The sequence below is a fragment of the Mycteria americana genome, chromosome 3, assembly GCF_035582795.1.
Source record: "Mycteria americana isolate JAX WOST 10 ecotype Jacksonville Zoo and Gardens chromosome 3, USCA_MyAme_1.0, whole genome shotgun sequence".
Lineage (NCBI taxonomy): Eukaryota > Metazoa > Chordata > Aves > Ciconiiformes > Ciconiidae > Mycteria > Mycteria americana.
This window is the reverse complement of record NC_134367.1, coordinates 65,340,060-65,353,863: the sequence shown is the minus strand read 5'-3', so window position 1 is coordinate 65,353,863 and position 13,804 is coordinate 65,340,060. Positions and strand designations below refer to the sequence as shown.

The following is a 13,804-nucleotide window of genomic DNA, read 5'->3' as shown; positions in this document are numbered from 1 at the left end:
TAGTACAATTTTTAAGGTTTTATAAACCTAAGGTTTAAACTCACTGCAAGAAAAATGTGCTGTCCATAAAGTATGAAGTACAAGTGGCATTTTCAGGGCCACTAGTAGTTATAGTTTCACCTTTCTGTGGATAGCTTAGTCATCAACAGAACACTTTAGTTAAGGAATCGGTGGCAGTATCAATCTAGCTCCTTTTTTATCAATTTTTGTTCCAGTTTGTTGAAACTGCCTCTTTTAATTTATTTGGACTTGCCTCTCCAGGTATGTCATCTGGCAAGAGTAAGTCTTTAAATCTTCTATGACATTTACAGCCTTAAGGGAAATTGGGGGAGGAGAGAAACAAACAAAAAACCACCACAAAAATCCCTGAAAAAGTAAAGCAGGATATGTTAATACCTGAATCAGTAAAGATACTTCAGATATACTAAACATTTCTATAAAGTGTGAATTCCATGACAGTGCCCTGGAAGTACACTTCTGTAGTATTTCTCTTGATACAATGTGTAAATTTGAATATACACAATGGTGTATATAACGCAGTGGTAAAAGTGAAGTTAGCAAAAGGTGTGAGAAATTAGTCTGTCTTTCTTCGATACTGATTTCTAAATAGTTGTGCTTCTAGTATTTTTTTTGTAGCTAAAGTGCAGAAGTTAGTCTACAATTGTTTTTTTTAAAACAAAACCAAACCCACAAACTTAGTTTAGTGGTAGGTACACTTTTAACCTACGGAATGTTAAGGATGACAGTAATGTACTTGTATCAGAATGTCCTTGTTCTGGTAATTCAACAAGACTGCTTAGGTTTTCTTTCTCAGACTGCTATAGATATAGTAAATCTTAATGTTGTATGGAGTTAAAAGTGTAGTTCTTAGTTTGCCCCTTATGAATGGCATAATGTCTTTCATGGGGGGCGGGAGCAAAAGCTTGGGTACAGGTGTTTGTGTTAAATACATGTATAACATGCCCTCTTACTGGCTTTACTGTTAGGGAGTAGTTAACCATCTGCCCTATCCAAATTAAACACTAGAAGGGAGAAGAATGTAGTACTGTCACTAATCCTAACCATAGTTGAGGAAATTGTATTTTGGATTGCACTGGTTTGCCAGCATCTGTGTAGAAAGGGAAATAGGAATAATACTTGCCCTGTGGTAGTGGTTATTCCTGCCTTATGTTCTAGGAAGCTCAGGCAAACTATACTGTTGTTGCAAGATCTGCTTTTACATGTACAGTGCATCTTTTAATAGCTGTTTGAAATGTAATGCTGATTATCCCTTGAACTTTTTAGCAAAGCTCACACTGACTTTGTATTAAATCAGAATAAGCAAGAAAAGGAACAACAAACTTGGCAGCAGTGTCAAAGTCTGTTGAAATGAAATATTTCAACATCAGTCTGAAACTAACAAATAGGGCAAGATATACTTGAACTATCATAACCTTAGAACAGATAATCTATATCATCTAGGTCAAGTTGAAATTGGATTGTTGTGGTCTGTGTTGTAAGGCAAGATAGCTCCTGCATGATGAGGCAGATGTACATTTTCTGCTTCAGTTGAATGTCCAAGGAAATCTGGTAGAGATTGCTTTGATAATGGCATTTGATCCTACAGACCTGTCTGTAGGTTAGATCATAAAAATCCTTTTTTCATTATCCTTAATTTCAATGCAGTTTAAAGTTATTTGTTAATTACAGAACACATAGTGACAGCCATAAATTCACATATTTAAAAAACTGCTTGAATTAAGATAATCTAGTCCAAGATGCAAGTTCCTATAAGAAAAACTAAGTGGGAGTTTATTATTATTATTATTATTATTATTTTAAATCCAAAACTAATGCTTCAGCACTCACTAGTTCTTCAACATGAATAGTGAATTTTCACTGTTGTGATAAGAAAAGACATGTTTTGAGGTTTTCATTTGGTGCTACTGAAGTAGTTGTATGACTGTTGGGAATGGAAGTTCAGTGCATTTTGCATTTCTCTTGTTAGAAAGTGAAGACCGTCATTGATTGATCTGCAGGAAAAAAAATCCAAGCATTCTCCTGGTATAAAATGTTCAACTACATTTTGAGTTCAGGAATTCATTGCAACTCATTGTTCTCCAGCAATGAAGCAATTTCTGAATCTGCTTCATCTCTGCGTGGTGTTTATGAACCCCTGCAGTTCAGAGAGAATCAAGACATTAATTTCCCTGGGGGGGGAATATCCAGTAGCTATGCTGTAAGTCTAGGCTCTGAGCACTCATTCAGCGTCTTTGTTTCGAATTAAGTCTCATGCCATCTTACTTCCCAGAAACAATCAGTAGCGTTACTGTAACAGTGGGCAGCTACGTTGTGAATTCAATCACAACACTTCAAGCTGGCGCGTTTCCTCTGTTGATGTGGCCCGTGTTCTCCTCTTGCACGTGCTGAAGTTTCACTTTCTCACGAGTAGAGTAATTTTGGCATACGAAACGGCCTCGGTGCAATATCCACCCCCGCCATCGCTGGCTGGAAGCCGCTGAAGGGTCAGGCCCCTGTGGGCGGAAGAGGCTCCGGGCGGGAGGCGCTCTGCCGCGAGCACCGCACAGCGCCGCGGCGGCGTTCAAACGTGCCCCCCTCCCGACGGCCTCCGCGAGCGCGGCCCGCCCTCGCCCCCTTATTGGCTCTCCGCTAAGCACGGGCTACTTCCTATTGGCGTGATTTTCTTTCTGCCCCGCCCCTACTCCTGATTGGTGCTGCCAGCCCGGGCGGCCTGACTGGGCTGCGGGGCGGCTTCTGCGCCCGTCGGCCGCGGCCTGAGGCGGGGGATAAGAGGAAGTGTGCGGGCTCCCCTCTGCCCGCTGGCGGCTCCCGCGGAAGAGAGAGGGCAACGGTGCTGCCGGTGAGGTGGGAGTGCCGTGGAGGCCGGCCGTCGCTCGGCCCGGTGTCCCTGCCTGCGGGGGGCAGCGACCTCTCCCGCCCTGTAGCGAGCGTGGCGGCCATGGCGATGGCGCTGGTGCTGGATCTCCTCAGGCGGGTGCTGGAGCTCTTCGGCTGGCCGCCCGACCAGGTGAGACCCAGGGGCGGGGGTGGCTGTCTGCTGTAGGGCGGCGCCTGGAGACCTGCTAGTGCGGGGCGTCTTGTCTGCAGCCGTTGGGGTTAAGGGGAGGGAGGGTCGTCACCTCGGAGCCGCCGCATGCTTGCGGTAGGACGGGCATTGCTCCTTACGTACAGTTGGGTTTGTCGGTGTGGGAAAGCTTGATTGGTATAATTGGGCATATTGCCTGCACGTGGGATTTCGATGGGTCACTGTTCTGATACAGCCATTCAAGTGGTTCTTTTTTCTCTGAACAGAGGGGAAAAAACCCCAGTAACTTTAGCTGTTAATGTTTTGCTATTTTAAATGAAAGGCTACATAACGAATCCTAAGTAGCAGGTAATCCTGTGTTTTTAGAGACCTGGGAAAGGTATCGTATGGGAAACTGGAAAGGTTAACTGCTGCAGTAACAGTCAGGGTCTGACGTTAGACTGTGAGTTTATGGGCAGTTCTTTAGTCATGGGGGTCAGTGGTGAGGTACAGCTGCAACTTGTAGTTCTGAGGAAATTCTTGCTTTATTTATGTGAAACTACTAAAGTATTTCTAGGAGTACTAGTAGCTATCCTGGTTATTTTCTGGTGTCATTGTTAGGAGTTCTTGGTTTTTTTGACAGGCCATATTTTTGGAAAGTCGCACATTCGGCAGCAGTATCAGTCGTACAATCAGAACATGCCTTCCTTCAGCAATGTCATCAAGAAGGCATTTCCAGCAGTTATATACAGTCATAAGGAAGTATCAGGTCAAGGTACATTAAACTTATTTAACTTCTTTACTAATTTTGTTTTCTCAAGACTTATATAGATGCATATGGTTGCTCAAATTGCACTTTTTCTTTTGTCAGTAGCTCAGAATATTACTAGCTACGTGATGTAGCTGCTACAGTCTTTGTTGGCCTTTGTGCCATTCTTAAACATACTGGGTACAGGCTGTATTTTGGCAGTGTTTTGGAAACAGTTTGTTAAAACCAGTGTAGGCCTCTCTGGACTTTCAGCTTGAGAACAGCATTGAAAAGTTAGGTTAACTGAACCACATTATATTTAATTACATATAACATTAAATTATTTAATAACTTTGATTGTAAGAACTGAGGGCTTTGATTTTGCTTCTCAGATTAAAAGGTATTCTGATTTTTAGGTCATATCTGTTTGCCAAAAAAAGGAATATGGATCTACTCGAAGTGTTGTCCGTAGACTTGGGACAATTCTTTCCTTAGAACCCTACCCAAGACCTTATTTTCAAGTAAGTGATTTTATTGTTATGCTTCAACTATTTAACTTTTCTAGTTTTCTAATGTAGCGATAGCTTTCCTGTTCTTTTTAGCTTGTGTAACTCTTGTGTTGCATCCTTTATGCTCACTGTTTTCAACTTGCTTATAGCACTGTTTAAAAATTCCTTTTGCTGAGGCAGAACTTTTAGTATGTTCTGAATCTGGTTTCTCTTCATACATTTTTTTTCTTGTTTGTTTGTTTTTAGCTTGTTCAAGACCCAAGTCCATTGGGTTATAATGAAGAAAGCACAGCTCCAGCTCCTGTAGTTCCATCACTTGCTGATGTCCTGTGGGTGGCAAATGATGAGGGACAAGCATTTACTAGACTTAGGTAAGTAAAAGTAGAATATATGCATAAAAAGGAGTAATAAAAGTAACTTATGTCTTCTCTTCCTTGTGGTGTTTGGTTTTGTGGATTGGGTTTTTTTGTTAATTTGGTTTTTTTGGTTGGGGGGGAGGAGGGGAGGCATGTTTGGGGTTTTGGTCGTTGTGTCCTGCTCCCCCCGCCCCGCCCCCTTTCAGGCTTCCAGCTAAACCAACCCTGGAAACTTTTTGGTTTTTGAGGGGGGCAGTTCCTGCTTACCTGGAAATTTTTACTATGTAGGGTATTCTTATCTGAAAGATTTCTGAAATTTGAGTCCCATCTTTTCTCTTCCTAATAATAGCACATCAGGTGCATTACTGGTATTTTAAATTGTTTTCACTCACAAAGTACTTTCTGAGAGAGGGAGTTAAAGAGAAACTTGCATATTGCAACATACAAGATAATTATTCTTATCTTTACTATTTTAGCTTACAAGCATTTTGATAAATATTATAAAGAGGAAAACAGGAGAAAATATTAAAATGTCTCCTTTTGACATTGATTACTACAGTGCTATGTGTGTAAACCTTGATGGCTGCTTTGATGGAAAGAAAAACATAATTTCTTTATTTTAAAAACTTACCTTGAATATAGTTTATGTAATTCTTTCTAGCTTTTACAGAGTGCTAAAGGAAAATATTTTTACAATTATAAAATATTACAAGTACAGTGAAACAATGAATTATTCAGGAATTTGCAGACACAAATAGTATACAAGTCTCTGTGTGTTGTGTCCCCCCCCCCAAAGAAACAGAAAGTTGGCTTACTATTCCTCTAAAGGCTCTGTTCAAAATCAGAGGATGAGTCAGAGCCAGAACCAAGATCAAAATTTGGACACTTGCATTGTCTTGTACTACATCTATATTGGACAATGTAATTCTACTTCATATTGGCATGTGTTTGTGATCTTTGTGCTACTTGCTGGTAATGAAACTATGAGAAACGGATGAAATGACACACCTTTTATTAGAGAATTTTTGATAAAGTTGTGTTTAATCTTACAATTCCTGAGATGTTACTGTTGAATTATGAAAGTTTTTATTGCAGCAGCTGTAAAATAGTGGAAGAGTAAGAATATTGTTCAAAGGAACCGTGGCCTGTTTTGTCTTGCTTGTGCTGTTCTTCAGCCGGTCTGATTCACAGATCCATGAAAGTTCATTATTTTGTTGTTTTCATTCTTTCCTCCTCCTCCTCCTCCTGTCCTGGTTCTGTGGGATGTTTTTCAAGAACAAGTATTCTAGTTGATATCTTTACCTTCTGAGCCAGTGTGAAGAGCAAGGGTTTTTGGCAAATCAGAAAGCAATGCTGCAGGTCTGATTTGAAGTAAAAGGATGATTAATACAAGGGAAAAGGTCTGGTTTTATTTCAATCAAAACTTAGTGCATCTTGAATAAATAAATTTATTTCTTTGTTTCATAATGAAATTCTTGTAGTTTGAGTTTACACTCATTCTGTATTTTAAGGTTATTTCTTCAGGCACAGACTTGAAACAATGTTTAAAACTAAAACCTGAGACTTGTAGCACAATTTTATAATTCAGTCTGTGTTTCATATGTAGCTTATAGAAGATGAGGTTCTTATTCTGTGTGTATTAAAATTTATTATTATTTTCCAGTATATTTTCTGAAAGATTGCAACTTCTTTGCTGCTTGCAGTGTTCATCTTGCAGAGTTTGGTAAATGACTAAAATGTGTGAAGCCTAATTAAGAGATCATTATTATTTGACTCTCCCTGCCTTTCATATCTACTATTTCAGGTAGGGAGGAGGGAGAGACACCTTTATGGTGTCAGTCTAATAGTTATTGAATAATAACAGCTCAATCCTACATTATGACCTTATGATATATAACCTACCCCTGAGTAAATTATCTGACTATTTTTTATGATGGCTTTTCAAGGATCTGCATTGTAGTTGAGCAAAGGGAGACTTAAAATATTTCTAAGGTTATGAGTAGTTAAAAGTTTAAAGTTTTCTTAAATAGTTTGCAAATTTATGTCTTGCTAAATGATGATAACTTGCTTGAACAGACAGTAAGTTTTGAGATTTCCATTGCTTGCTGAGCCTTTTGAAACTGTGTCTTTTGTTGCTTTCTAGGACTGAATTACGGAGAAAAAAAAGTACGACTTATCGTGACCTAAATCCATCTATAGATTCAATACAAAGTGTTCCAAAAAACAGTACACAAAAAGACAGTGTTGTTGATCAAGCAGCACTCCAGAAAATTTCTGTGCTTGAAGATGAGCTAACCTTTCTTCGTGCTCAGATTGCTGCGATTGTTTCAGCGCAGACATTGGGAAGCATTCCGCCACGTAAGCTCTTCTGGTTTGAAGCAAACTAGTTTTCCTTTTTTTGCTTTAGAGTTCCTGTTTGCAGCTTGCTGTGTCTAATATTGATAGAGAACATCTCTAATTTCTCTAACTGAAGTTACACCAACAAAATTTACAGAATATAGTATTTTGTTTCTCTTTTCAGTATTTGCCCCCCCGCCCCCCTTTCATGGCCTGTTTGCCCATTTTGAATGCAGTTGATCCTAACTGATCTTTATATTATAGCTTAGTAACAACACTATCCATAGGTTACCAATTACTGCTTAAAAAAGTTACAGACTATTAATTATCCCTTTTGGTTTTTGTACTGTTTCTGACAAGTTATCAAAATAATGGATTAAAAAAAGATGTGTCTTATCAGCTACTAGAGTATCAAAGGTTGAAGTTCATATTGGAGAGCAACTATCTTGTGATTTGTCTGTCCATCCTGCCCCCCCCCCCCCCCAAAAAAAAAAAAAAAAAGAAAAGAAAAAAAAGTTTTGAGGTCTTGCTTGTCTTACTTGCAGTATGATTATTGAAACATTTGAACTGGTATGAGGGAGTTACATTTGTGTGCATTGTGCCAAGTGAACTTAAACAGTAGTTCAGGTACCTCTGTGCTTCATTTAGCTGTTCTGGTGGCTCTTCTTTTGTCTCTTCTCCATTGCACTCAGTATTGTAGACTATTTTACGTGTTTTGTGGTTATCTTTGCTTTTGCTTCATGTGGGATATTCTAGCATTCAGACCATTGAGAATGAACTGTATGTAGCAGCAGGCTGCTTTGCTGCTGCAGTGCTGCTTTGCTGATTTATCTAGTGCTTAGATTGAAGACACAAATGGAGAAAACCAGGGCAACACAAGACACCTCACATCTATTATTTCATGTGTTCTGAATCTGTGGCTCTGAAATAAAAAACGTTCTTTATTTTAAATATAATTTTTCTGTCGTATAATGTGTGAGGTGTGTAAAAAGTGCTTTAAGAGGGGTCTCTTATCTTGACTTAAAACTGAGTCATCCTAGATGTTGTTTAATATTGTTAATTGTGAAGGTATACTGACTAAAAATAAGATCGCTATTTTTCTTTTATAACTGCATCCAGAAGCCTTTAAAACATTCAGCACTCCAGATGGATTTTACCCTATGCCAGCCATGACTTCTACACCATTGTCCGTCTCTCATAATCACTTTGTAATTCCCTCGCCTCCTCCACTTCCTTCTGGTGTACCATCTGGTGTTGATGCTAGTAATTCAGCAGTTGAACTTATAAAACAACGTCGTGCTGCAAGAAACAGTGGTTCAACTACAGCTGATAGTGCTGATCACCAGAGGACAAAGAACATTCCTAGTATGATGGATGTTTTGAAAGACCTAAACAAAGTTCAATTGCGAGCTATTGAGAGGTAGGTTGAATTGAATGTGTATCCGAGTAACCCAAGACTACGTAAGCTTCACAGCACTTAAGTAGTATCAGAGAACACCAATGTGAAACATCATTTAGTGAGCAGCTACTGCTGACAAACTTAAGTTGGCAACTTCTAAGTTCACAGCTTGGAATGTAAGATACTTGTGACAAGGCTTTTAGATGCATTTAAAACATCTGAATATCACAGCATTTAAAACTAACCTCCTGCTTTAGTATACAAATCTCAGGTTGGGGTGGGGAGGTGGGTGTGTTGCTATCTGGAGATCACTTACAAAGTTGCCTACACAGTCACAGGAAATTGATCTGAACAAATAAAATTTTTGGATTCACTGTGAAAGGACAAATCCTTGGGGAAACACTGGAAAACTACTGTTAACATACCCAAAGTATTCTGGTCCTAGCTTTGAAGTGTTGAAGAAAATACATGCTGTATCTCTTATTGAAAATGTTTCGTAAATTTCTATTTCAGTACTGCAGTTGGATTATAAATATTTTTAATAGTCTACTGTTTTGAGGGTAAGCACAGTTGACATGTTGCAAAAATGCATTACTAAAGACTGCAATACCTCTTTGGGTCAGTGTTGCTCTGCTATGCTAGGTGTAATAGAGGTTGTCAGATGTCTTTTGTGAACTTCTTGAGTTGAAAAAGTATATAAGAACAACTGAGTCTATAATGAATATTTGGAGCTCTTAATGTGGGAAAAATGTCGCTTACCAAAACTTACTGCATTCTTATTTCAGCATTTTCTTAACTGTGAGCTTTATCCCTGAAAATAACTAACACAAGTCTTGGGCAAATGATCTATATGCAACTTTAAAGCATATCTTTACCCTTTTGATGACATTTTCACAGTAAATAAAGCAAATATGAAGTGCACTTAGGTAAACCTGTGTGTTTCCTTATGTATCTTTTCTTTCATATAATTCCATGTATGGTGAATGAAGAAAGTGAAATGTTCAGATTTACAGTTTTAACAACCGTCATGTTGAGCAGGGGCATAATTAGTAGGAAGTGGCAGGTGTGCATCGGAAATGCTTTCTGGATTTAGGCAACTACCTGTATTCTGAAGGTAGAACTTAACTGAATAATGCATTTATATTGTTGGAGGGAGTAACAATGATCAAAATTGCTATAATCTTTCAGGCAGCAGTCTGACAGTAGTTTAATGTGTGCACTGTAAAGGGAAGACCTCTGTTCTCAGCAGTTAAGAGCCTGAAGATCCCAGTTTCTACTACCTGAGCACCAGCTTACGCATTGGGCAAGTGCTCTAACTGCGATTTTATAGGGAGGGTGAACTCTTTCAGGTTTCATGTTAAATGACATCTACTGAAACTGCCAGATTTTGAGCTCAGTGCTGTCAGTGTGCATTAATAGGTACAATTCATTGGCCTGGAGATAGCACTTTACTAGCAGAAGTGTGAATATATCTAGATCCCCCCCCCCCCCCCCCCAAATCTCAATGGTTAGGAAGCCTTTCTTGTGATTTATTTTCTTGGGCTAGTCACTAATTTCCACATTTACGTTAGGTTTTGGGGTGCAGGTGCTGTTTTGATCTTGCATCTCTGTGCTATCTTTTCATTTTGAATTTGATAAGAGTTTTTCTAAATTAAATTATAAAATCTACTTTTTAATTTTTGCCTATAAAATTTTCATATTTGGATGCTGAGGTGCTCGCTTGGAGGGAAAAGCTGTCTTTGAAGCCTTTGTGCCAAATCTGATGATAATTTTTTTTTTTATAATGAAACTTGAGTTCAAGTGTGGTTTATATATGGGGCTTTATGGTCACCTGGCTGCATATTTGACTTAAACAAAGTGGTTGTTTTCTTTAAACATAATTGCTCTGATGAATTTAAGTTTGTTCTTTCTTATGAGACCATAGAAAAGCATACTGTTCCAAGCTTAAAATTTATGAAGTTTAAATCAAATTATGTTCACAATGGTTATGCAATATGTTAGTGAGAGATCCTGCTAACATACCTTAATATAACTTATAAATGAGACCTGCTATGCAAGCTGCACATTTTGCTTTTTTTTGCCCCTCATTATTTATTTGCAATACTTTAATTCTTCGTGTTGGTTTACTGCCATTTTTCTTTATGAAACAGCATCAAGTTGTATTTCCAGGCTGACAAGTTGCTGGGTGTGCTTTTATTAGTCCTGTTTGGTGAATTGCTGTAAAATAACATTAGCAGCACTATTTATGTAATCAGAGATTTACAGGATAGGGTGTATACAAAAGTTGTGTCTCTAGATTTTGGATCACTCAGCACAGGATTAAGGGCAGGAGACAATAATTTTCTTTTTTTTTTGTAGGTCACCTGGAGGTACTCCTCTTTCTAGGCCCAAAAAGAGGCGAAGTTCAGATTGGGATCCAGTTGCTCTACTAACTCATGCACTAAAGCAGAAATTTGCACATAAAAATGATGATGAAGATGATTCCCTGGACAAAGAAAATCGATCTTTTGATAGCTCCCCATTTTCTAGTCCAGAGATCCCACTGGTATGTTTTTATATATGAATGAATTGTTATATTCTTGAAGTGACTGCTGTTTTCATAGATAGTTGCAGGGTTTTTACGAGTCTCCAACTTCTCTGCAATGTTTTTCAGCCATCAGCCTAGGTAATTGCTTTTTTCAAGTATAATCAAGGCGGAGAATCTCAAAGGTTAATTATTTTGGGTGGATTTAGACTGGTAAATACACTTCTAGATGCGCCAAGAGGAAAAACTTAGGAGACTGACTTTAAAAATTCAGCTCATAGTTGATTGAACTATGGACATTTGCTTGATGCTAACTGGCAGGTATCCATGCATAGAAACTGTGTGTCTAGTTAGTAATACTAACTACTTAGCAACTAACTAATTTTACAAATAGAGATGCTAGGAAAGTACAGAGAAGTCTAACATGTGCTATGTGTTAAAAAATTAAAATGAAAGCATTGGCTGTAATATTTTTCTTTGAGGTAGCATCATTTCCACACAGTTTGCATCTTTATCCAGCATGAGATGTGATTCTGAATGCTGTTGCAAAGCCCATGAAAAATACAATTTTTGGTATGAAGAAGAAAAGCGCAGTAGGCAGAGCTATCGGACTAAAGTGATTCTGAGCACTGGTTTCTGTAGAGCAGCCTGTGCAAGCTACTTCAACTTAACACAGTCCAGCAGTACTGTTAGTTATTTGTTAGAGACTTCCACAAACCTCAGAACTGCTTAGATGAGATGGATAGAAATAGGTGGCAGTAATTTAAGTCTCTCTGCTTAGCAATTCTATCTTTATATCTTAAGAGTGAGATAAAGATTTGGACTGTGGCATTTGGTAGCCTAATGGAGGGAAATAATAATGCAAAACATGGAAATCCATACATTCTTTGAAGGCCACTGCTTACACTCATGACTAGCTGCTTGGGTGAAAATTTACGGAAAACTAAGGTGTGTGTTTCTATTTTCAGCTATAATTTTTTTTTTAATTTTTTTTTTTTAAATTTCAGCTGCCACAAGGATTTTGCAATGAAACGTAGCATATGTTTTACAGACTGTAGTGAGTCAATGGCTCTGGTGCAGTCTTATTAAATTTCCCTGTTGACTTCCCCCCCTAGCCTACAGCTAGGCTTGTATTTTGGATGCTGCAGACCATTGCATTGCATAGCTGACATACCTGATTCTAGTTACAAAGATCAAAGTTAGATCCTGGAACAGCTTGTTTATGGAATAACTTTTGTTCCAGGATCTAACAGCTGAATTATAAAGTCCTAGAAGAGAGACTGCTTAAGGCCAGCATGCTCAGGAGTAGATACAGAAAGTTGGGCTTTTTCTGGTTAAAGCAGAATAATCTCATGAGCTTGTAATCAAGCCACTAATTGTTTACCCTTGAGTGTTTTGAAGAATAAATATACTTAAAGCAATTGTACCAGCTTGCTATTTTATTCTTCCTATGTTAAGAGAAGTGCAATAACTCTTCCAAACTGTCTTTATTGTAAACATCTGCTCATTCAGTTGTCCTGGATATAATTTTGTTTAATTCCATTCCTGCTCCCCAGGTTGAATGTTGCCGTCTGAAGCCAAATGCAAAATCTAGCCTTATAAGAACTGATGAAGTTAAACAGGTATCAACGTGGAAAGTGAGAGCACATATTTAACTGATGGAGACTTCCGAGGAAACTTCATAGTGTGTATAAGTGGCAGGTCCACTTTGAAACTGCTGTAAGGTGCTGTAATGTTTTCTAGAACATGTCTCTCCTATGCTGTTGAAGTTTGGGTTGTAGGGTTTGTAAAATGGCCTCTTCCTTTTCCTTCGTTTCACAGCAGCCAAACTTGTGAATGTGATGCACACAACCAAAAAAAGGCTTTTACTGCTATGGAGCAGTGTGTTTGAAACCTGGGAAATGCAGGAAATAAGTGTGTGTGAAGGAAAAATAATTATTGGTGTGGCAGCTGAGGTGTGCACTCTGTTTGCACTTCAATGTAAATAATGAGGAAGTGTAAACTTTTTGTTAGTTGTATGTAACTGACTGTATATTCTTAATGGTACTTAATAGTGTTCCATTAGAATGGTGTAGTTGCCTCAGTTTTCTTTGCAGTTTGCTGATGCAACTCCATATTCCATGTGCAAACAGTGTTCTAACTTATTTTGGGTCAGTAGATAAGCTGTTTGCGAAAATTCGTTGTGGTGTAAGTAAACTGCAGGTTGTCTGTTAAATGCCTGTAATATGGGGGAGTTGTGTTCTGAGATAAAGACCTTGTAGAGAGATCTGCTAGCACATAGTCTAAATTCCATATGTAAATAAACATTAACTCCCTCCTTGGCTTCTCCATATGAAGTCAGTTTTGTTCACAAGAGTTTATAAAATAAAATTTTCTTTATATTGTAGATGTGTGTGGTAGTGGCATTTTGTGTTGCAGACTAACTTTTTTTTTTGTATCTTAAGAGCTGATCATATTAAACAACTTCTTAAATAAATTGTATTATCTAAAATGAATTAAAATAGAGCTTACTTTTTTCCTGCCAGAGTACTTGATGGAGGAGTCCCTTATTTACAAATTTATTGTGATCCGCTGCTTGCAATAGCTGCCTTCATTTATTCTTTTGTCTAATGATCCTGATGTATAAAACCAAAATCCTGTCAATTAGACTGTGGACTGTGTCACTTGTATATCCTGCGTGTCTTCTGTTTCCCTGCCGGCTTACACAGAGTAGACTGGAAGCTGGATTCCCTCTTCCTGCTGAGTCTTATTTGCGCAGTTGTAAGAAATTACTGTGCAAATCCCATAACTTCTAAAATGAAAACAGATGTATCTCTTGACTAAAACTGGAGCTTAAGTAACTTGCTATTTTATGCTTCTAAAATTATGCCTTCAAGATGTTTTTTTCTGAATTTAGTAATTATTGA

The 13,804-nt window shown here is 38.2% G+C and overlaps 1 protein-coding gene across 1 annotated transcript; it reads left to right on the top strand.

Moving 5' to 3' along the window:
• Positions 1-2,714: 2,714 nt before the first annotated feature.
• MTFR2 (mitochondrial fission regulator 2) lies at positions 2,715-13,365 on the top strand. Its single transcript, XM_075498799.1, has 8 exons — positions 2,715-3,028; positions 3,669-3,800; positions 4,190-4,294; positions 4,529-4,653; positions 6,782-6,996; positions 8,095-8,395; positions 10,733-10,919; positions 12,455-13,365. Exons 1-8 carry the CDS (start codon positions 2,960-2,962, stop codon positions 12,551-12,553), a joined length of 1,233 nt encoding a protein of 410 aa, XP_075354914.1. The 5' UTR covers positions 2,715-2,959; the 3' UTR covers positions 12,554-13,365.
• The last annotated feature ends 439 nt before the right edge of the window (positions 13,366-13,804 follow it).